This window comes from Leopardus geoffroyi, chromosome E2 (assembly GCF_018350155.1).
Source record: "Leopardus geoffroyi isolate Oge1 chromosome E2, O.geoffroyi_Oge1_pat1.0, whole genome shotgun sequence".
Lineage (NCBI taxonomy): Eukaryota > Metazoa > Chordata > Mammalia > Carnivora > Felidae > Leopardus > Leopardus geoffroyi.
Window position 1 is genome coordinate 33,915,755 of NC_059335.1, and position 21,746 is coordinate 33,937,500.

Genomic DNA, 21,746 nt, shown 5'->3' on the forward strand with positions numbered 1-21,746 from the left:
TCTAAATGGAATACAGACCTAAATGTAAAGAGCTAAAGCTTTATTTATTTATTTTTTTATTTATTTTATTTTTTTATTATTTTTTTTAACGTTTATTTATTTTTGAGACAGAGAGAGACAGAGCATGAACGGGGGAGGGGCAGAGAGAGAGGGAGACACAGAATCGGAAGCAGGCTCCAGGCTCTGAGCCATCAGCCCAGAGCCCGACGCGGGGCTTGAACTCACGGACCGCGAGATCGTGACCTGGCTGAAGTCGGACGCTTAACCGACTGCGCCACCCAGGCGCCCCAAAGAGCTAAAGCTTTAAAACTCTTAGAGGGAAACATAGGTCTAAATCTTTCTGACCCTAGGTTAGGCAGAACCTTGTTAGATAGGAAACCAAAAGCACCAGCGACCGATTAAAAAATAGGTAAATTGAACTTCATCAAAATTAAAAAATTTTGTACTTCAAAGGACACAAGAAAGAAAACCCACAGAATGGGAGAAAATATTTGCAAATTATTTATCTGACAAGGGACTTGTATCCAGAATATTGTTAAAAACTTACAACACAATAAAAACCCAACCCAATTTAAAAATGAACAGAAGATCTGAATAGCTGTATCTCCAGAGACGATGTACAGTCAACAAGCAAATGAAGATATGTTCAACATCACCAGCCATCAGGGAAATGCGAATCAAAACCACAACATACTGGGGCGCCTGGGTGGCTCCGTCGGTTAAGTGTCTGACTTCAGCTCAGGTCATGTTCTCGCGGTTTGTGAGTTCAAGCCCCATGTTGGGCTCTGTGCTGACAGCTTGGAGCCGGGAGCCTACTTCGGATTCTGTGTCTCCCTCTCTGTCTGCTCTTCCCCCACTCATGCTCTCTCTCCTTGAAAAATAAGTAAACATTAAAAAAAAAAAACACAACATACCATTTCACACACACATTAGGATGGCTATCATTCAAAGACAGACCATAGTACGTGTTGAGCATGTGGAAAAAGTTGAAACTGCCCTATACTGTTGGTGGGATGATTAGTGGCCCAGTAGAGGTGGTGAGGTATTGACTCTGGACTCCTTAGTTCATGTTTGAAATTTGCGCTCATGGTCTCTTGGAATTTGCTAACCTTGGGAGGGGCTGTCCTTCCGATGTCAGCAAGGCCCCAGTTGTGAGAGCATCAGATACAGAAAATAAAAAGGCATGATTAATACAAAAAGTAAACAAACAAAAGGTTACTTACTGGAAGGGAGGGAATAAAGTAGAGAAAACGGACTTTTTTTTTTTTTTTTTTAAATAAATTTGACTTGGGAATTGTGTAAATATTTTACATTATTATAAGACAAAATTAAATTTCAAAAAAGGAGTTCCTAAAAAAGGAAAGTAAATGCTTAATCCAGTTGGTGACATAACCACACATAAAGGAACAGTTCCAAGTGATATCATAATCTGTCTTCAGTCATCATGTTGGAGGTGTTGTTACTGCTGTTTTGGGACTGTTGTGTGTATAGTATAGGACAAAGCAAATAAGTAGTTAGGGTGGTGATGTTGAGAACTGGAACTTTTAGTGTGGGAGATGCAGATAGCAAATCTGTGAAGTTAACCCCAAACTTTGTGTTTTAAATTTTAAATTGGAAGCATCAGTATATACTCATGATATAATCTATCTTAAGAAAATTGAAACAAGTAAAAACTTCATGTCTAGCTCTGCTTATGGAAAAGGCCTAGAAAGAGTGTAGCAGTGAGCAGGCCTAGTGCCTCTGAAATCTATTTTTTTTGTTTGTTTATTTATTTATCTTGAGATAAACCAAGCGTGAGCAGGGGAGGGCCAGAGAGACAGGAGAGGGAGAATGCCAAGCAGGCTCCACACGGTCAGTGTGCAGAGCCCGACTTGGTGCTCAAACCCATGAAACTGTGAGATTATGATGTGAGTGGAAATCAAGAGTCGGACAGATGCTTAACTGACTGAGCCACTCAGGTGCCCCTAAAATCCATTTTTTAATAAAAGCAGCTGGGGCTCTTTGGAGAGTTAACTGACTCCAGGTCTGGGGCAGGTCTGTGTAAGATGAACAAGAGACACCTCGTCATATCAAACAGAGGGAAGTTATGAAGGTCTACTTGAGTCGTGTCAAAAGAACTCAGAAACCATCTTCAGAAGGTCTCTACTGGCTGAAGAGACAATTTGAGCATCATAAGGGTAGAACTACAATGGATTGAAACACATCAATAAGTGTTTAATATATTCCGGTTCATATATCTATGAATATCTATGAGTTCATAATGACATTAAAACGAAACTCATCAGTCACTTTGAGGGTGCTGGAGAACGATCTCCTAATTCAGAGTAACCATAGTGGATGAAGAGAGTTTCTCTGAAAGGAAATATTCTAGCTGATAAAAATAGAATACCACCATTTTGCAACCCCTTGGGAATTAATGACTCTCAGCAGTGATCACCAGTATCTGCCTACATTCCAAAAGAAATAACCAGACATTGCAGACTTCTTGATCAAAATCTCAAGTAATCTAAGCAAAAAATAATGCCACCCAAATCCAATCAGACCTTTAGAGCTTATTTTCAATCTAAAGGAAACACAGAGGCTGGAGGAACATGTTAAACGGCATGTGGGGTTGCAGTCAGTAAAACCTGTTACGGGAGAAACTATGCCCTTGCTACTTTTAGCGTAGTCCCATAGGTAAACAGGATTGTGAGCTTTTTAGAAATGGAGAATCTCACGCCCCATCCCGGACCTACCGAATCAGAGTCTACATTTTAATATGCTTTGCAGGTGATTCACGTGTACAGTTCAAGTCTGAGTTGTACTGCTCTACAGGACAAATAATCCAGAGTCTCCAATAAAGAAATTGTAAGAAAAAAAATGAGATGGGGGAGCAACCTGTAGATTAAAAAGGATTTAGGAGGCATATCGTCATTCACAAGCAGAGACCCTTATTTGTATCCCATTCCAAAAAAGCCACACATTTTTAAATTATGAAATAATTGGGGAGTATTTTAGATCTACTTCAGAATAATCTGGGTGGTGGAAAGAGGAAGGTAGGTAGGGATTCACATGAAACGGAGTAGGCTATGACATGTTAATTGTTGAAGCTGGATAATAGGTACAAGGAAGTTTACTATTTTAATTTTGTATTTAAAATTATTTTTCTATAAGTTAAAAAAATTTGTTAGCGTTTATTTATTTTTGAGAGACAGAAAGTGCGAGTAGTGGAGGGGAAGAGAGAGAGGGAGACTCAGAATCTGAAGCAGGCTCCAGGCTCTGAGCTGTTAGCAGAACCTGATGCAGGGCTCGAACCCACGAACTGTGAGATCATGACCTGAGCCGAAGTTGGACACTTAACCAACTAAGCCACCCAGGTGCCCCGTGTTTTTCTATAAGGGTTTAAAAAGGAGGGCCCACTAAGATGACTATATTCAAAAAGGTAATAAATATTGGTGAGGTTGTACAAAAAATTGGAACCCTTGTACATCACTGATGGGAATATGAAATGGTATAACTGCTTTGGAAAACCATCTGGCAGTTCTTCAGAAGGTTAAACAGAGAATTATTGTATGATCTAGCAATTCTACTTCAAGGTATATATATCCAAGAAAAATGAAAACATATATTCACACAGAAACTTGTACTTGAATGTTCATGGCAGCATTTTTCATGATAGCTCCAAAGTGGAAACAGCCCAAATGTCTTATCAACTGATGAATGGATACATACATAAGTATAAAATGTGATGTATCCATATAATGGAATACTGTTCAATTATAAGAAGAAATAAAGTGCTGATACAGGTTACAACATGGATGAATCTTGAAAAAGTGTTATGCTAAATGAAAGAAGCTAGTCGCAAAAGGGATGTATTGTATGATTTCATTTAGATGAAATGTCCAGAATAGGCAGATCTGTAGAGACAGAAAATAGATGAACGGTTGCCAAGTGTTGTGGGGAGTTTGGGAAGGGACATGAGGAATGACTGCTGGTGGCTAGGGTTTTGGAGGGTGATGAAAATGTTCTAAAATTGTGGTGATGGTTGTACAACTCTATGAATACACTAAAACCAATTGAATTGTATGGTATGTGAATTATACCTGAGTAAAGCTATTATAAAAGGAAGGAGGGTGTTACCCTGATAGCCATGCTCCAGGCTTCACCCAGCACTACTCAGAATCATTGGGAGGAAAGTTGCCTGGGTGATTCTAATGTGTAGCCAGGGCTGGGAACTGCTGTATTAGAAAGTTAGCTATTACAGATTATTAGAAGAGAGCTAAGATTGCCTATCTGACATGGTAGCCTGGAGGAGAAACCTCAGAGATGGCATTCTAGTTAACCCCTCTAACATGGAAGAGACAAAAATCTACAGTGGGGAGCCCTCTGGGTGCACACCATCTATTTCTGTAGTATTTAGAAGAATAGAAATAAACACGGAGTCCTTTCTCTTCTCCAGTAAGTCTGTTAGTTCAGGACTGGAAATCTTAGGTGTCACCCCTATAAGTGTTAGGGTTATTTGTGCCGCCAAGGGGTCTAGCTTCTTCTCAGTTAGAAGGGACATGGACTTTGTCGGTGGGATTTTGGGTACTAAATCATCATCCAGGAGAAATGGTCTAAGCATCCAATTCTAAGTTTCTTTCTTCCAGAGAGTGTTCTAGATATTAGAAAGACTGTGATTTATAAAAAAACAAACAAACAACAAACAACTCTTCCATTGTTACATTGCCCCAGGTGAGTAGAAGTGAAACCAGCCATATTTTTCCCATCTCTCTTCAAAAGCATTTATTAGGTGACAGGCTCCTGTATTATTGGACTGGGCAACAGAGAGGGAGCTTGAAGATGTGATAGATATGACATTTGGCATTTATTTATTTAATACTTATTTTGAGAGAGAGTGTGTGCTCGCACCTGCACAGGAATAGGAAAGGAGCAAAGAGGGAATCCCAAGCAGGCTCCGTGCCGTCAGCACAGAGCCTGATGTGGGGCTCTGTCCCACGAAGCATGAGATCACGACCTGAGCCAAAATCAAGAGTCGATTGTTCAACCGACTGAGCCTCCCAGGTGTCCCTAGTGTTTGGCTTTTAAAGAGAAGCCATGGGGAACCAGCCTTGGATTTGGGTTTGACTGCACTTTGCAAATCATTGATGGCCCCAGACTTCGTTTTCTCAGCTGATGAATAAAGTTTCTACTGGGTTACTCCTGAAGCTTCTAAAATTTGTGGTTCACTATAATCTGTCTTTACAGACACTGTGAATACAGGATGGCGGTAAGAGTTTGTGCTCTGGAGCCTGATGACCTGGCTCTGCCGTTTCCTGGCTCTGTGACTTTGGATAAGTCAGTCAACCTCTTTGCACTTTAGTTCCCCCATCTGTATGTAAAATGGGGATTGAGAATAGCATTTACCTCATGATTTACTTTGCTGTAAAATGTTTGTAGTAGTCTAGCCTATCATTTTATTGATATTCTATCATTTTATTTAGGCAAGTTCTTTAGTGTAATTCAGGCATGATCAGAACTATCGCTTATTACCAGATACGATACCGTGTCTGTTATTCCATGTGATAGATCTTTATGGAAAGGCATAAAAAAAACCATATAAAAGTGTCTGGGCTGTACATAGGAGGTTTTGAATAAAAAAATTACTCTCTAGTATTTTATGAAGCATATTAGATGTCCTAATCCTGCTTTTTTCTCCCTGCCCTGTATGCTCATGTAGGTCAGTTCTCCTCGGGTCTCGGGGACTTGACATATCCCACATCTCCCAGCGTTTGGAGAGTCTCAGTGCAGCCACCACCTTTGAGCCTCTTGAGCCTGTGAAGGATACAGACATTCAGGTAAGAGCTGCCAGGTGCCAGGTCTGGTGCGGGTGGAACCCTAGCATGCAAACCAGGCTGAAGGCCCTGGACCTTTGTTGTCCAGAGGATGTAGGAATTCTAGATTTCTTTGTTAATTCTCTTCCCTAGAGATGAAGAGAATGGGAGACTCTGCTTTGGAGATATGGTGGGGAACATCGGTTACTTTCAGAGTGCTCTGAGAGGCTGTATTTAGGAAAGCAATTCTGACCTGTGCTTTTTAGATTATTGTAATTATGAGAACAGATTTTCCTTCCTTCCTTGGGCTTAATCCAAGGCACAGAGACATTAGTTATAAGTTTCTCTTGCTTTCTGTGCTGGATCTCAAATAATTTTACTCTTTGTCTTCCACATTTCTTTTCTACATCTTACTTGTATTGGTTGGCAAAGAGCTGGGGAAAACTTAGAGTACTGTTTACTGAAATGTACTCATCGATTTCTAGGAAGTATTTGGCTGCATTAGAGGCACCAGGAAATGGTCTAATAGAGCACTCCAGTCTCATTTAACCTAACATGCCACTGGCATAATTGATTGCTGTTTTAATCTAATCAGAAACTGGTATGTGCGTGTGTGTGCACGCACACACACAGATTGTTAAGGAAAACCTTGTGCTTCGTTTAGTTTTGAGGAATTGGGAGGCTGCATTCATGTTAGAGTGAAGGGACAGTGAACTGTCATTTTAATCATTGATTCACATTTGAAATGAAAGGATGCAGGTTCTACGAAGGCAAACCATTGTACAGATGGGTACTAATTGTGTTATTATTTGGGCTCAGTTTGAATTAATACTCTCTACCCACTATCCTTCCCAAGAACTATTTTTATCCATCTAATGGCCACCGTTCTACTGCATTTATTCCATTTCAGTAACTGAAAACCCTGTGTTTGTGTTGAGTTAAATAACTATAGATGTTATTTTTCCTGTTATTGATATGTTCCCATAGTCTTCAGTTTTTTAAAATCTTGTGTACTAAATCATATTTGCTTGTCACCTTATAGATGCCTGCTCATTTCCATGTAATCTTTTTAAATTTTTTGATGTTTTATTTATTTTTGAGAGAGAGAGGGAGAGAAAGCGTGTGTGCTTGAGAGTGGAGGGCGCGGGGGCGGCAGAGAGAGAGGGAGACACAATCTGAAACAGGCTCCAGCCTCCGAGCTGTCAGCACAGAGCCCTACGTGGGGCTCAAACTCACGAACTGGGAGATCATGACTGAGCTGAAGTTGGACGTTTAACCAACTGAGCCACCCAGACGCCCCTCCATGTAATCTTAAAATGGTATGTGTGTGTAACTGTTGTTTCTGTTTTATTTTTAGCTGTACCTTTTTGTCCCTTCTCTTTTACTGCTTGATGCTCTATAAACCGATACTTATAACAAGGATGAGGTGGGCAAAAGGGATAGAGCTCAAATTAATTTGAATAATCATATATTTTGAAGAGAATCCCTAATAGTGTGGAAGAAGTGGCACTCGCTATAAGGTTGTGTGTGTGTTTTTAATGTTTAAAATTCCAAAGAAGTTTTTTTTAAACCACCAGCTTTTAAATGTTCTTTAACATATCTGTAATACATATTTGGAGTACTCAGCACATTTAGTAATGCACTTCATGAATTCCCTCTGATGTGGTACTCCATTTTTTTGATTTGAGATATTAATGACAGGTTTATAAATGTATCGAGTCATGATGATCTTCTAACCTTCTGTTTAATGCATGAACACTCTGCTTCAACACCCCCATTAGATGGTTTCCCAGCAGTGGATGCTCGGTCACATCAAAGAGAGTTTCTTAATTTGGAATGAGCATGGCTAAGAGTTTTGGTCCTGCACCACTGGGAAATCTTTGAACTTTGAGAGGAAGCGTGCTTCCATTTCAGAATTTTACCTCAAGCCTTTTCCAGAATAGCTCCAAAAATGCAAAATGGTCAATCCAAGAGAACTTTTGATGAATTGGGAATTGATCATCTAGACCTAAAGATTTAAGACTTACTATTTTCAAAATATTCTGTTGATTTCATCTTCTTGCCAACAAAGGCAAAGGAGAACTCAATTTAAGTTTTAAAGGGCTGAGGCCTTGGCTTAATCTGAGATGGTTCTAGTATTGATAGGGGTTAGAAGTTTTGTATTGTGGGGCTCACCCCACCTGTACTTAAGCCTCCTGTGCATACAGTATCTTCTTGTTTAGTAGTTAGACGTAAGTGCCAAGTCAGCTTTCACCCTGAACATGGAGCATTCTTTCTTTTAATCCTTCTCATTGCATTGTTGGTGTTCCAAGAAGAGTCAACTTGGTCATTTTCAGTTTTTTGCTTTTACAAAAGCCAGATGTACTTTTTGACAGACTTTTTTTCTCATTTATTTTAACAGCTTTATTTATTTTATCTTTTTAAATGTTGATTTATATTTTAGAGAGAGAGTGTGCATGGGCATGAGGGAGGGGCAGAAGGAGAGAGGGAGACGGAGAATCCAAAGCTGGGCTCTGAGCTGTCAGTGCAGAGCCCACCTTGGGGCTCAAACTCATGAAATGAGATCATGACCTAGGCTGAGGTTGGACACTTAACCGACTAAGCCACCCCGGCACCCCTTAACATACTGAGATACAGTCCACATACCATAAACCTAATGGACTTTTGTGTATAAATTTTTCCAACCAGTGCCGTTTTTGTGATGCGAATGCATCTTAATCCCACATGCCGAGTATCAGAGTGAATTTATTATGTCAGTTCATAAATTCGTAGAGGGAAATGCTGAAGGATCCTTTGATGGATGCTGTCCGAGACTTTGTACCACCCATTGTTTATATTACTTAGAAGCCTGAAAAGGCATTTCCCCATGTGTAGATATACATATAGATACGTGTGTAGTCCTTTTCTGTTTGATGAACATTGATTCTGTTTCCTTCTGTTTCTCATGGAAAGCGTGAAATTAATAGAGGATTTTCACTGTTGCTGTTTGGTTGTTTGTCACGACTGATGATGTTGGCATGCACTGAAAATGCAATTTTAAAAGACTGTAGTGGCCAGCAAAAGTAACCTATTAAAAAAATTTACTTATATCTATATGTATGGCTAACGCTAGGAGAATTTTTTAAAATACGTATTGGTTTTCTTTTTTGGAAATGGTTATAAAGAAGCCTGCATGTTTGTGTAATAGAGGTGAAGAGCAATGGCTGTTAACAGAGCAGGGCACCGCGATGACCGTACTGCTCTGTCCTAAGTTACTTCGTGGTGCTTGCAAGCACAGGCCTTCTCACAGAGATCCATGTGCTGACTTCTGTCTTTGGAAGAAAAATACCAAGGGCAGGTTGCACATCTTTACTATGATCTGAACGGACCTAATGTACCACGGGCGATGTGTATTATATAGTAATAAGGTGCGAATTTACACAGTTTGGTTATATTGTGGGCTTTTCACTAAATTACATGTATATTTCAAGAAGCTGTGCGGAAATTGCCTGAGTTGGCCATAAAAATGGGAGCTGCAGTTTCTCTGCATTAGGCTCTATTACTTCCAAATGGCATGGGACCAAAATATAATAATGTTATTGCTAAACTTTATTGTATTAGATTCCTAGGGCGGTCACAACAAGTTTCCACAAACTTAGTGGCCTAAAACGTTAGCAATTTGTCCTCTCACAGTTCTGGACTCTAGAACTTTGAAATCAAGGTGTTGGCAACACCATGCTCCCTCTGAAGGCTGTAGGGGAGAATCTTTCCTTTTGTAACTTTTGGTGGCACCAAGCTGTTTCTTAACTCCGGTGTCTTCCTCCATCTCCAGAAGATTTTCCTCCTCTGTGTCCAGTCTCCCTCTCCTTTCTCTCATAAAGACACCAGTCATTGGGTGTAGGGCCCATCCTATATCCAGGATGATCTCATCTTGGGATCCTTATCTTAATCACATATGCAAAGATCATATTTCCAAATAAGGTCATATGCACAGGGACTAGGAGTTAGGATTTACACATGTCTTTTTTGGTGGGGGGACACAGGTCAATCCACTACACGTACAGTGCCAGAAATTTTAAGACTAAATTAACCGTAATTAATGAAACATCATCAAATCTAATTCTTTCATAGCTGCATGGAGTATTGGGCTAAGACATCTATTGCTAGTTGTTCCAGTGATTGCAGACCTCAACCAGATATCTGATCTCGCCCTCATCATTCTCTTTGGGGCCTTTGGGAAGACCCCTATCTGACTTCAGAGTTTAATAGTAGTTACTCTTTCCAAACAGACTAACGCACCAATGTGTTTAACATCTTCCGTTTTCTTTCTTTTTTTTTTAAGTTTATTTATTTATTTTGAGAGAGAGAGAGAGAGAGAGAGTGAATGAGTGCGCGTGAGTGGAGAAGGTCAGAGATGGAGAGAGAGAATCCCAGGCAGGCTCCATGCTGCATGGGGCTTGATTTCATGAACTGTGAGATCATGACCTGAGCCAAAATCAGGAGTCAGACGCATAACTGACTGAGCCACCCAGGCACCCCAAGAGATATCTATAGAGACGTTTTTAAAATAGAAACAGTTTACTTTTCTAAAGCATTACATACTAGTGTTTGGAGTATGTATCGGTCGGATTAACTTGTGATACTTTACTGCAGTGTGGGGAATAAACTTAAGAATTCCCTGAGCTTACACTAATGGGTTAACAAGGCATAAAGAATTAGACAACCATAGGATGTACACACCCAAGTTTGGGTAAACAAGATTAGATAAATGGGGCAAAGGCCCCCAGTATAGGACAAGTGGGGCAAAGGCCTCCAGTATAGGACGAAGGTATAGGAATAGGGAATCTCAGGATGAAAACATCCAAGATGAGGTACACAAGATTAGGTATTCAGGGTGGAAACACCCCCCAATTTAGTACAATAGCAGAAAGCTGCTTTCACTGGAAGGAAGGACCAAATTAGGTAAATGGGTAAATAGGGCTATAGACTGCTGCAGGGCGAAGTTGCCCAGAGCAGAGCTAGTTAGCAAAAGAAAGGTGCCTTGTTGACCCTGAGGTAGCATGCTCTGTCTTTCTTGTCCCCTAGACCAGTTTAGGTAAACAGAGGTGGTGCCTCACTTCTGCTGTAAGTAACCTCCCGCCTAGCGCCAGGATTTTCTTTTGTATTAACCCAAACCCTTAACACCACCTATCTCCAAAACCCCCTTTTCCCTCACACCCATGAGTTAACGTTCATGATTTCATTGTCTCTTTGTGCACGCCCATCACCACGTTTGTGTCTTCTGATCCTAACAGAAACAGAGCAAGGACCCTTAACACGGGGCTCTTGTCTCCTCTTGGACGTTAGCCTCTCTCGCATTTTTAATCTTGCATCCCGCTTTCTTGCTGGACAAGAGAGAACTCCAGACCCAGAGTCTGCAGTGGTAGCCAGTGGTAGCACACTGCAGTAGAAGGAGCTGTCTTGTGTGTGTGCATGCATGAATGTGTGGGTATGTGTGTGCATGTGTATATTTGTACTTCAGCCACCTTTCTTTAGCCTAGAGTAGTGCCTCTGAAATGTCCGAGGCCTCACTTTTGAGGCTCTCCTCATGTGCGCCTCTTTTGCGGCCTTCTCAGGTCTCTCCCCACAGCCTACAAATACAGTGTGTCCGTTTTATTGCCTAGGAAAAAACCAAAACTTTCCAAATGTTTCCCCACAAAGTAAACAGAAATTGAGCTTATGTTCGAATTAATTTAGCAGTCCATTTGGATCTTACATAAGTGATTCTTATCTATTCAGATCCTTCTACCAAAAAACAAAAAAACAAAAAAAACCCAAAACACAAAAACCCAAAAAAACAAAAGCAGAAAGAAGGATCCTGTACGGAAGTTCTTCATAATCTGTGTAAATTTCCAGATGGAAATATGTCCTGCCCTGTATGAGTAAAGAGAAAATGAAGTCTTAAATAGTGGATAAAATAACTGTATCAAAATTGGAGCCAGAGAAACTGATTTATCAATTACAAGGCTAATGATGCAATAATAATTCACTTGTCAGACACTTGTCTTGCCTACCACGTTGCATCCATAATAAAATATTCATTGTTTCCTTCCTTTTTCTGCCCTTGGCCTTGGCAATGTAGAGTATGCTCAGACCACTCTTAGCTTATGTTTTAAATAATCAGAAGAAACTAAATAGCTTTAGTAAGTATAAAAATGAATCACTGCTTGTGTAACCCATTATCACCTAAATTGTTATTTTCCTGGTTTATCTTTTAATTTTATATCTTCGGAATTAAGAGACTGCTGCTTAAATGGAGCTATATATAACAGCTAAGCAGAAAAGTGGTTGTGTTGCTTACTAATTGTGTGTTTGTAGTACTGGCAAGTTGTTGGTGGGGAATTGGTTCCAGAAATCCTGTGGCAGTTTGTTTTGTTGGAAAGAGGGTCAGACTTGCCTAGAGTGATTAGTGTGCTAATAGCAGCTCTTCAGGAATATTACTGGCAAAATATTAATATTGAGGAAGAAGTGTGGTAAGCTTTCCCTCGCTTAAGCCAACTGCGGGAAGGTGCAGTCTGAAGGGATGGACGATATCTGAACTCTGGGATTATTTTTAAGTAGCCCTTTTCATTTGTTTCTAGAAATTGAAACTACTGAGCGTGTATACCGAGGACAGGTCTGACCAGAGCTGCTTTCGTAAATTTAAGGAAGAGATGGGGTTCGTTCATTAAGAGTTGCATCTGTTTGCATGCTGATAATTTGTGTAATAGTCCTGAGAAATGTTTTAAGTGGGCAAAATATACCTAGCTTCCCTGTTGTTTCAGCTGTTAGTATGCCTGAGCAGGCTTTTCTGTGGTGGTGATCTAGCCCAAATTGGATGATCAGAATTTTTGAATTGATGGCACCCTGAAGGAATGAGATCTTGCTCTTTAATTGTTCTCACGTAATATAAAAATATAAGAGAATCTAAGAGCGTGAAGGTTTTTAGTTAAGCATTTGTCTTTATTGACCTCCTTGCTTACATGCCTCTTGCCCCTAAAAGAGTCAGTGGGAAGTTGATGGTAACCTTTCTTTTGAGTTTTTAAAGGACTTTAATGGATATTTCAATCTTGCCCTTTGCAGCTTTGTAACAGCTGCTTATCCTGGACTTAAATCAAACAACCTATAGTTAATGTCTTGGGTTCACACTAGCTAATGAATCCAATTCTCATGGGATCCAAAGCCCTGCTAGCTGGAGAGAAACCTTTTCCTGGAACAAACACCAGGTACGTTTTAGGCCAGCATTCAGTTGCAGTGGCCAGACTGCATATGGAAAAGACCTCCATTTCACTGTGCCTCAGCTTCTTGTTCAGGGCGGTCATGGTGCCAGGCTTTGTCTCTTGTGTGAACACTGCAGTGTCCACGTCATTCCCACTTAACAAACATATTTGCTATTCCTTGTCGCTAAATCCTGACCCAGTGTAAATCTCAGAGCTGGTAAAAACCAGTAAACATGTAAAAAAGAAAAAAATAGTGTCTTCCCAGAAGCTGGTTAATATGCCATCCTGTTTTGTGTTTGTAATTAGGTATTCTGATCCTGATTACTGGGGTAAGTACTGAAATGATTTAATTTTTCTGCCTGTCTGTGATAAGGGAAAAGGTAGGCATTGTGGTCTGGTGGAAAGTATGCAATTACATTAAAGTATCCTGTGAATGGAATTAAAAATGGTAACTTTGGAATAAAAATGGGTGTTAAAGGCGTCGTCTGTGGAAAATGTGAAAAACTGCTTTTATGTGAGCCAAGGATATAAGATTTCAGCCTTTTTACTTATCCATTCACACTTACTCCTGAATGCAGGGCTTTCAGAACAAGCAAGTAAATGGATGCTGAATGCGTTCTGAGCAAGCAGGAAATGACAGGCTTCTTTGTCTTCTCAGAGGTTTCTTATATCCTGTAGTGAGCAAGGGAATATCAATTACCAACTAAAGAAGAAAGAAGTTGGAATGGTTCTGTAGAAGTGTTTTAGAAGAAGCCCATGGCTAAAATATTTATCTAAGAATTTAATAGAGCACTTCAAATATTGGCCAGGCCCTGGTGCCTTTGAACCAGAGTTGAGTCATCCCCTCCCTCCTTCATGAGCTGTCTCTTAACCTGCCGATATCTATTGATGCCCCAGCACTGTGGAGACGGGGAGCATATACTGTCATCTTCAGTCTGGTGTCTTTAAAAGTTGCTTGGTTTCAGGAACCAGAAATGGGCATGTCTTTTCATCTGCTGACCTATTTGATACTGGAGTGAGTGTAATTTAAATGGGAGTTAAAACCTCATTGAATATCGAACACATTACTGTAGACCAGTCCGTCGTTCTCAAATGGCAGCCCTTGACCCTGTGTATCACTTTGATCCGCTTGCTGCAGCACCCTGTGATCTCTTACTTCCGTTTTGGATTGTTCGATCTGAAGCTTTCCAGGCCGGTAGCCTGATGTGGCTCCTTCCATTGTTATCAGTTGCAAAGTGTGGTTCTTCGGTTACAAAACTCGGGGGTCCAGGGGCGCCTGGGTGGCGCAGTCGGTTAAGCGTCCGACTTCAGCCAGGTCACGATCTCGCGGTCCGTGAGTTCAAGCCCCATGTCAGGCTCTGGGCTGATGGCTCAGAGCCTGGAGCCTGTTTCCAATTCTGTGTGTCTCCCTCTCTCTCTGCCCCAACCCCGTTCATGCTCTGTCTCTCTCTGTCCCCAAAATAAATAAACGTTGAAAAAAAACAAAACTCTGGGGTCCAGGTTCCTACTGTATCCACTAAAAATCCACATTCTCTGAAGGAAGTGAGAGGGAGCTCAGACAGGGGAGACCCCTGGTTTTGCTTCTTTTTGTTTGTTTGTCAGGGACCAGGAACAGAAGAAGCTGGGAGAAAGTCTGGGCAACATCCTTCACGGACAAGACCTGTATTAGAATTTCTTTTGCTGCAGGGCTCTCAGAACTAGTATGTATTGCTTTCTTTTTAAGCTTTTCCCCCGTTTCACAGATGCTTGGCTTCCATCTTGTACTTCAGATATGGAGAGGTTCAGTGAGCCCCTCAAGCTCAGGTTGCTGGCAGCCGAGCCGAGACTAAGGCCCTCAGTTCTGACAGCCCCAGGTCTGCAACGCTAACGACGCCACTTTAATTATCTTGGAGGACGGAAGGGCGAGGCCTTGCCTCTCCCCGTGGAGTGGCTGTGAGGCTGAGATGCCATCAGCCAAATCCTGCCTGTGCTTTTGAGAGAACTGCAGCCCTGGAAGCACTGCCCAGAGGCTGCTGCGCGGGGCTGGGCGTGACACGGCTTCCAAGAACTTGTACAGAAAGAAGCCTGGTCATATGGAACATATTTACAACCAGCACCAGGCAATTCATTCAACTTCTAAAACAAAGGGGAGGATTAGGTCAGCAGAATGCAAGTGGGAGGGTGGATTTACTGACTGATTTGGTCTCTTTCTTTGAGTGACATGAGCAGGATACGAGGGAGAGTTTCCTCTACTCCTCCCTTTTCTTAAAAAAAAAAAAAAAGTTTGTCTATTTTAAAATGCTGTCACTATCTTAGGGACAGGCAGAAATGGCCATGAAGGTTATAATGTGCTTGATTTGTTCAAGGTACCAAAATAATCTGGTGTGGTATTATCTGGGAGCACTTTGTCTTCTGCCAGGTTTTCTCTTATCCACGGTGCATATCAGTCTCCCATATTGTATTAGATAGGACCAGCGCAGGACCTGGGGATCCTTGGTTTATGGGCATTCACAGTAGCACTTAGTTCTGTGACGGGGTCCCAAACTGTCCCAGAGGTCTTCACGGCGAAGAAGTATAGTGGTTGGTGTTTTTCTTTTGGAAGGTGTTTACTGAATCGGTGCCTCCCAAACGAGTTTGTCTTAGGCTGAGAGATGCTCTTAGAAAAATACAGTACAAATGAATTACTAGGAGGAAAAAAATGAAATAAAAGACATGCAAAGGATAAGCCTTAGTTTTTCTAATTAAATTCAGTAGACATAAAATTACTCCATCAGCTTGCTATAAAAGTTCTAAATGCTTATTCTCTGTTTTTGTACTTACCTGCTGCAGACCAGGCACCACCTATTTGGGGACTGGTGCTCCTTGAACCACACTTTGAGTAGCACTAGTTTAAATAGTTGTATTTCCACCCCCCCCCCCCCCCCCCCCGCCCCGCCAACCTATCCTCTTTCTCCCTTTCCTTCCTTACTTTTCTTCCTTTCTTTAGTTTAAGTGTTTCCTGCTGGCACAGTGAATCATGGCACTAAAGACAAGTTTTAATTCCTGTCTTCTGTTTTAGCCCAGCTAATATTGAGGAGGCAGAGCTAAGGTTTACTGAACATTTATTTTGTCAAGACACTATACTAGGGGACGCCTGGGTGGTTCAGTCAGTTGAACGTGCGACTTGGTTCTGCTTCAGGTCACGATCTCAAGGTTCATGAGTTCAAGCCCACTGTGCTGACAGTGCAGAGCCTGATCGGGATTGTCTTTCTCCCTCTCTCTCTGCCCGCCCTCTGCTTGCTCTCTCTCTCTCTCTCTCTCAAAATAAGCAAACTTCAAAAAAAAAAAAAAAAAAAAAGACACTGAACTAAACACTTCCTGGGTTTCCGGTAACTATTTCAGGCGTATACTATTGTCAGCTGCATTTCACTGATGGGGAAACCTAAGGCCTGCAAAGGCTAGATATGCCAGACTTGAACTCCCTTCTGTTGGTTTGAGTTCAGTACTATGGCCTTAGTCCCCTGGGTTTTAAATTTCATTTGTAGGTCAAAGCTGTTTGGTAAAGAAGTGAATTTTCAAGATATATTTGAAAGAGTGAAGTAGTTGAAGTATTTTAGTGGAAGTACTGCTCAGTAATTGCTCATTTAGAGCAAAATAAAGGCTAGAAAGCCCACAGTGAATGGATGTGGTGGGCATAGCACTTATTTATATACGCTTAGTAGTCAAATCATGTTGACTGAGGGACAAAGCTGGAACATGCTTTCTAAACCTTTACACAAATCTCTGCTGGTTTGGGGGTGTTGGGGGTGGTGGGGGGAGAGAAGTTTTGCAGGAAGGCCAAACCTGCTTCATCTGTTTATCTCCAGGTGCTTGCTTTTTTGCCATAGTTTTGTGCTTGCTGAGCTGTCAGTTTAATTTACTGTCTAAAGCTCAGCCTATTATTCCTCGGGTTTGCTGCCCTACAGGTATACTGTAAAAGGTTTCTGTGAAATCCTAGAGTAGCTTTTAGTTTCGAAATGCCAATGCTTTGTGCTTGTGAAAATAGGTTGTGTTCAGTTTCTTGCTTGATCATCTTTGTTTTGTTTTTGCTTTGCTTCTGAAGCGGAGCTCAAGTTAGAAGAATGATGCTAGAAGCAATTTAAAGGGCACATCCAGTTTTTTACTGTAATCCTGAACTATTGATTGTTGACTTATTTGTAGGTTTAATGCAGACCCATTTCCTTACTTAGCGTCTGACTGGCCATTAAGCTCTGGCAGTGTGCCGGAATGTTGAAATCTTGCATCTTATAATATGATTTGGCTGTCTAAGGGTATTATGTGTGTTTGGTTTTTATGGACACACACAAGGCCCTTAACTCTGTGTGTGCTCCAGAATACAGGAAAGAATTTCTCTACAGCGAAATTACTCCTGTCTAGGAGACAACACAACAGTGAGGTGACCTGGAGTCGTGTAGATTGGTGCTCTTTGGACTACCTGGCTCTTGAAAATAAATACAGACTAACATAGCGGAATCTCGAGGAGAAGGCCAAGCAGGGAGCTGAAAAGACATGGTGGTGATCCATAGTAGGGCACAGTTAGGCACTCCCATGTAGGTAGCCCTCAGCGTGTGCCTGGTGCCACTCTCCTTGTATGAAGTCGGAATTAGAGTCTAGCTGAGGGGCTGGTAAAGTGTTCTTACGGAGGGAGCTAGGCTTAGAGAGGTTGGAGGAGAAGTAATCATTGTCTGCAAAAGACTTTTACCCTCCTCTTTCATGACCTAGACACCTCTTGACTGGAAGAGAGGGTGAAGCCCGAGGGAGTTACTGACAAGAAAACATTAAATTTGGGATTTTGAGAGTGTGAATAGGAACTGAATGGCTTTAGAGAAAAATCCGGTTTTCCCCCTAATTACAAAAGTAAGACATGCTTAATTCAGAGAACTTGGAAAATGGCCCCCAAATACACTTTCTTGACTGGCTGTATTGCCCCTCCAAGTTGTCCGAACAGCCGGCATTTGGAAGTGTTGGATTGTTTTGACCAGGTAGTTGAGATTATAGAACATCAGTTTGAAGTGACAAGGAAAATTGATTTAATGGAGAGATGATGGATTAGTCCATGAAGTATGTGTTAGAGATTGGCTATAAAAGTGACCCTCATAGTTCAGAATTGGTCAATTCTTACAAAACGACATACAGTCCTTTCCTTTATTCTGTAAAAGTAAAGCTTCCTAACGTGTGAAGGGGGATCTGAGACATGGCTGGTTTTATGAATAACTGTTATGTCATTTTACTACTCCCCTCAAACCATTTGAAAGAATGGTTATCTGTGACTTTGTCCTAATTTGGAAGATGTAGGGGAAAGGAACAGGCCAGGACTATTATGTGAACTTTGAGTGGTACACCATAATAACTCTTCCATTTGTGTGATACTTTGCAGTGGGCTTTGCCCATCACCGTCTTCTTTCTCGTGGTGGAATGGGTTGGATGGGTGTTGGCATTCTGTTTATTTAGAAGGAGAAGATACTGAAACCAAGATGGAGAGTTTACTTACTATGTAAAGGTAGAACTTGAACCCAGACACTTTTTTATTTATTTATTTATTTATTTATTTATTTATTTATTTATTTATTTATTTAGAGAGCACAGGCGGGAGAGGAGGAGAGACAGAGGGAGACACAGATTCCGAAGCAGGCTCCAGGCTCTGAGCTGTCAGCACAGAGCCCGATGTGGGGCTCAAACCCACGAACCGTGAGATCATGACTTGAGCTGAAGTCAGACGCTTAACTGACTGAGCCACCCAGGCACCCCTGAACCCAGACACTTCTTAATGCATTGCCCTGTGTCCTTTTTTTTTTTTTCTTTAAATGTTGTACTTATCCTTGAGAGATAGACACAGCATGAGTGAGGGAGGGGCAGAGTGAGAGAGGGACACAGAATCCGAGGCAGGCTCTAGGCTCTGAGCTGTCGGCACAGAGCCCGACACGGGGCTTGAACTCACAAGCCGTGAGATCATGACCTGAGCCGAAGTTGAACACTCAGCCAACTGAGTCATCCAGGTGTCCCTTGTCCTGTGTCCTTATTATCGTGCCTTGTTCAGGAAGGCATGGGATGAGGGTAAATTGCAGGTTTGTTTTTTTGTTTGTTTGTTGTTTTTGCAAAGACACTAAGCTAGGTCTTTTGTCACTGGTCATTTCTTGATGTCTTGGTCTTATCTTTCCTTTCAGACCTTTCTTTAGCTGTTTCTTTGAAGTTGCATTTCTGTTTATTCCTTTCTGTGTGGAAGATTTGCGAGTTGACTAAATCAGTTGTAGAGACGAAAATGTTAGAAGAGTAATACCATAAACTGAATGGTGGCAGACCTCACTTTTCCCGTCTGCGGTACACTTTGGAACAAAAACGATACTGATGTTTGTTGCTGCTGCTGAATAGTTTCCAAATGCCCTTTCTGTGAAGGGGCTCAGTCTCTTGAGACTTGTCATACTAGCTAGAGCCTATCAGCCTTGTTTTTACTGTCTGAGTAGGTCTTTGGTGCCAAGCAACTGCAAAGTGGCCAACTGGAACGCATGTCATATTTGAAACTTCGGGTGGATTGGACTCTCAGAATTGAGAGCCCATTAGGGGTGAGGTTTTCTGTTTTTGTTTTTGCCAGCTTTTGCTTTCTATTCTCCCTCCCTCCTGGTTTCTTTCCTCTTTAGGCTATCCTCCCTTCCATTGTTGTTGTCTGTTCTTTTTATCTTTTCTCCTGTCTTCCTTTCATTCTCACTTTGTTTCTGTCCTCTGCGTCCCACTTTCTCTGCTCCTCTCCCCCCGAACGTTTCAGACTGGCTGTCCCATCAGGAGCAGCTATTGTTAATGGGGCAGTGTACCTCCTTTTCCCCAAGCATCTATTAGCTGTGAAGTCGTGGCTGTTAGGATGGTTCCTGCAGCCTTGGAGCGTGTACGGCCACAGCTGTCTTGCAGTAGAGAGCGAGCCTGGGCCGGGTGAGAGCTGGGTGCTGTGTGAGCCTGGCCTTGCTGGCTGCCTCTACCTCACATCTCTCATTACTTCTGTTTTCAATTGCATTTGCAAACCCCCAAAGAAATGGAATTTAGTTATATCCGTCTACTTAACTTCTTATATTTTGCTCTTTTAACAGAGCTGATGTTCAAGTGCATTTCCTTATATTTGGCCCTTTCCTATAGCCTCTGCTGATACTCTGCTTTTGTTTGTTTTATTTTTCGTGCCTGACTCAGTTTGATATTGAGGATATGTAAGAATTTTCTCTACGTAGCGAACTAAGGTTTTGGGTGAGGGTGTTACAACCTTTCATTCTTTTTGAGGATTGGTTTTACATTAAAGCCAGGTCCTAAGAAGAGGGAGTTATGGGGAAGAAAATGACCAAAGGAAGGAGAATATTTGAAATTCTTTCTCATGTTTCGGGAATTGAGTTATAAATTAATCTAGCTCCCAGTTTCATATGTGTTCTTCACCATTTGTTAACTATTCATCCAACTAGCTCGTTTCTTGGTGGGGGAGGAGGAGTGTTAGGGAATGGGGTTTATTTTGGAGCAGCAGACATATTGCAGAGTCCTTCAAGGCATCTAAGTTTTTCACTGGGGGTTAGAAAGGGAAAGGAGCTGCAAATCTCATCTCTGTTTTTGTATTAGCTTTCTGCCTCAGGTTGGTTTTAATTTCCTACTCCATTCCTCTCATGCCCTGAATGCCTTTGGCAAACAGAAAGCCTTTGTTGGTTATTCTAAAGGGTGGTGCCCAGACTAGCAGCATCAGCATCACCACAAATTAATTAGAAATGGAGATTCTCAAGCCCTACCCCAGACCTACTAAATCCAGATTTCTGGAGGTGAGGCCCAGAATCTGTTCAATAAGCCCTCCAGTTTGAGATGGACCAAATTAAATGATGACAGAAGTCTAGTGTAGGTATATCCTGCTTCCCTGGCCATCTCTGCCAACTTTTAAACTTCATCCACCTGTGGACCAACCCTGAACTTGGAGCCTGCAAAGCAGTGTGTTTATCTTTTCAGTGTTTGAGTCCATCAAGAATTTGTAACCACCCCTGTTTGTATCTTTGTTTCATGAAGGACACAACGATCAATAAAATATATCTGAAAAACATACATATATTAAAAACTATGACTTCTAATTGGTCATTGATTACTTTTTCACTATGGAGGTATCGACTCTGAGACTGAGGCTGTAGCTCAAAATACACTGCCTAAAAAGCAGTCAGAGCCCAGAGGGGAATGAAGAAGAGAGGGAGACAGGAAAGGGAAGTGGAGGGATTAATAATCCCATCTTTGTTAATCATCATTATCCTCTCTGATCGCTGTGAGCGGATGTGCTGTTGCTTCTGCAGATGTTAATAATTCATGGATGGACTATGCCAAAGGGAGGCCTTAAATCTGGTCTCTCAGCAGATTAAATACACCGTCTGCCATCAGTAGGAGCCAGGAGAGATGAAAGATGGACTTGTTGTTTTTATTCATTAACCTGATTTTCTCTGCCTTTCTCTTCAGCTCCTCTCATCCTCATTTTGTTTACCTTTTCATTTGCTTCTCTATGTGCCCTCCTCCTGCATTAAGTGAGTACTGGGGATCTTGGTTGGGTCTATTGTTAATGACATTAGATTTTACTTTTCCTTCCCTGCTAGTAACAACAGATGCCGTGAGAGAAAGCAGAGAGGCAGAATAAGTATTTCCTTGGAAATGTCTAAATCAGTCTGCATATTTGAAAAATGTATTAAAATGTGCAGCCTGTGTCTTAGAAATCATTTGAAATGGCTTCTCTTTGTTTTGAAGAGTA

The 21,746-nt window shown here is 41.5% G+C and overlaps 1 protein-coding gene across 1 annotated transcript in view; it reads left to right on the plus strand.

The window, feature by feature from the left end:
• The window catches only part of NUP93 (nucleoporin 93), a 104,989-nt gene that overhangs the window by 23,512 nt on the left and 59,731 nt on the right, over window positions 1-21,746 (plus strand). The window contains exon 3 of the mRNA XM_045442813.1: window positions 5,699-5,816. Coding sequence (XP_045298769.1) covers window positions 5,699-5,816 — 118 coding nt within the window. The remainder of the gene's footprint in view (window positions 1-5,698; window positions 5,817-21,746) is intronic.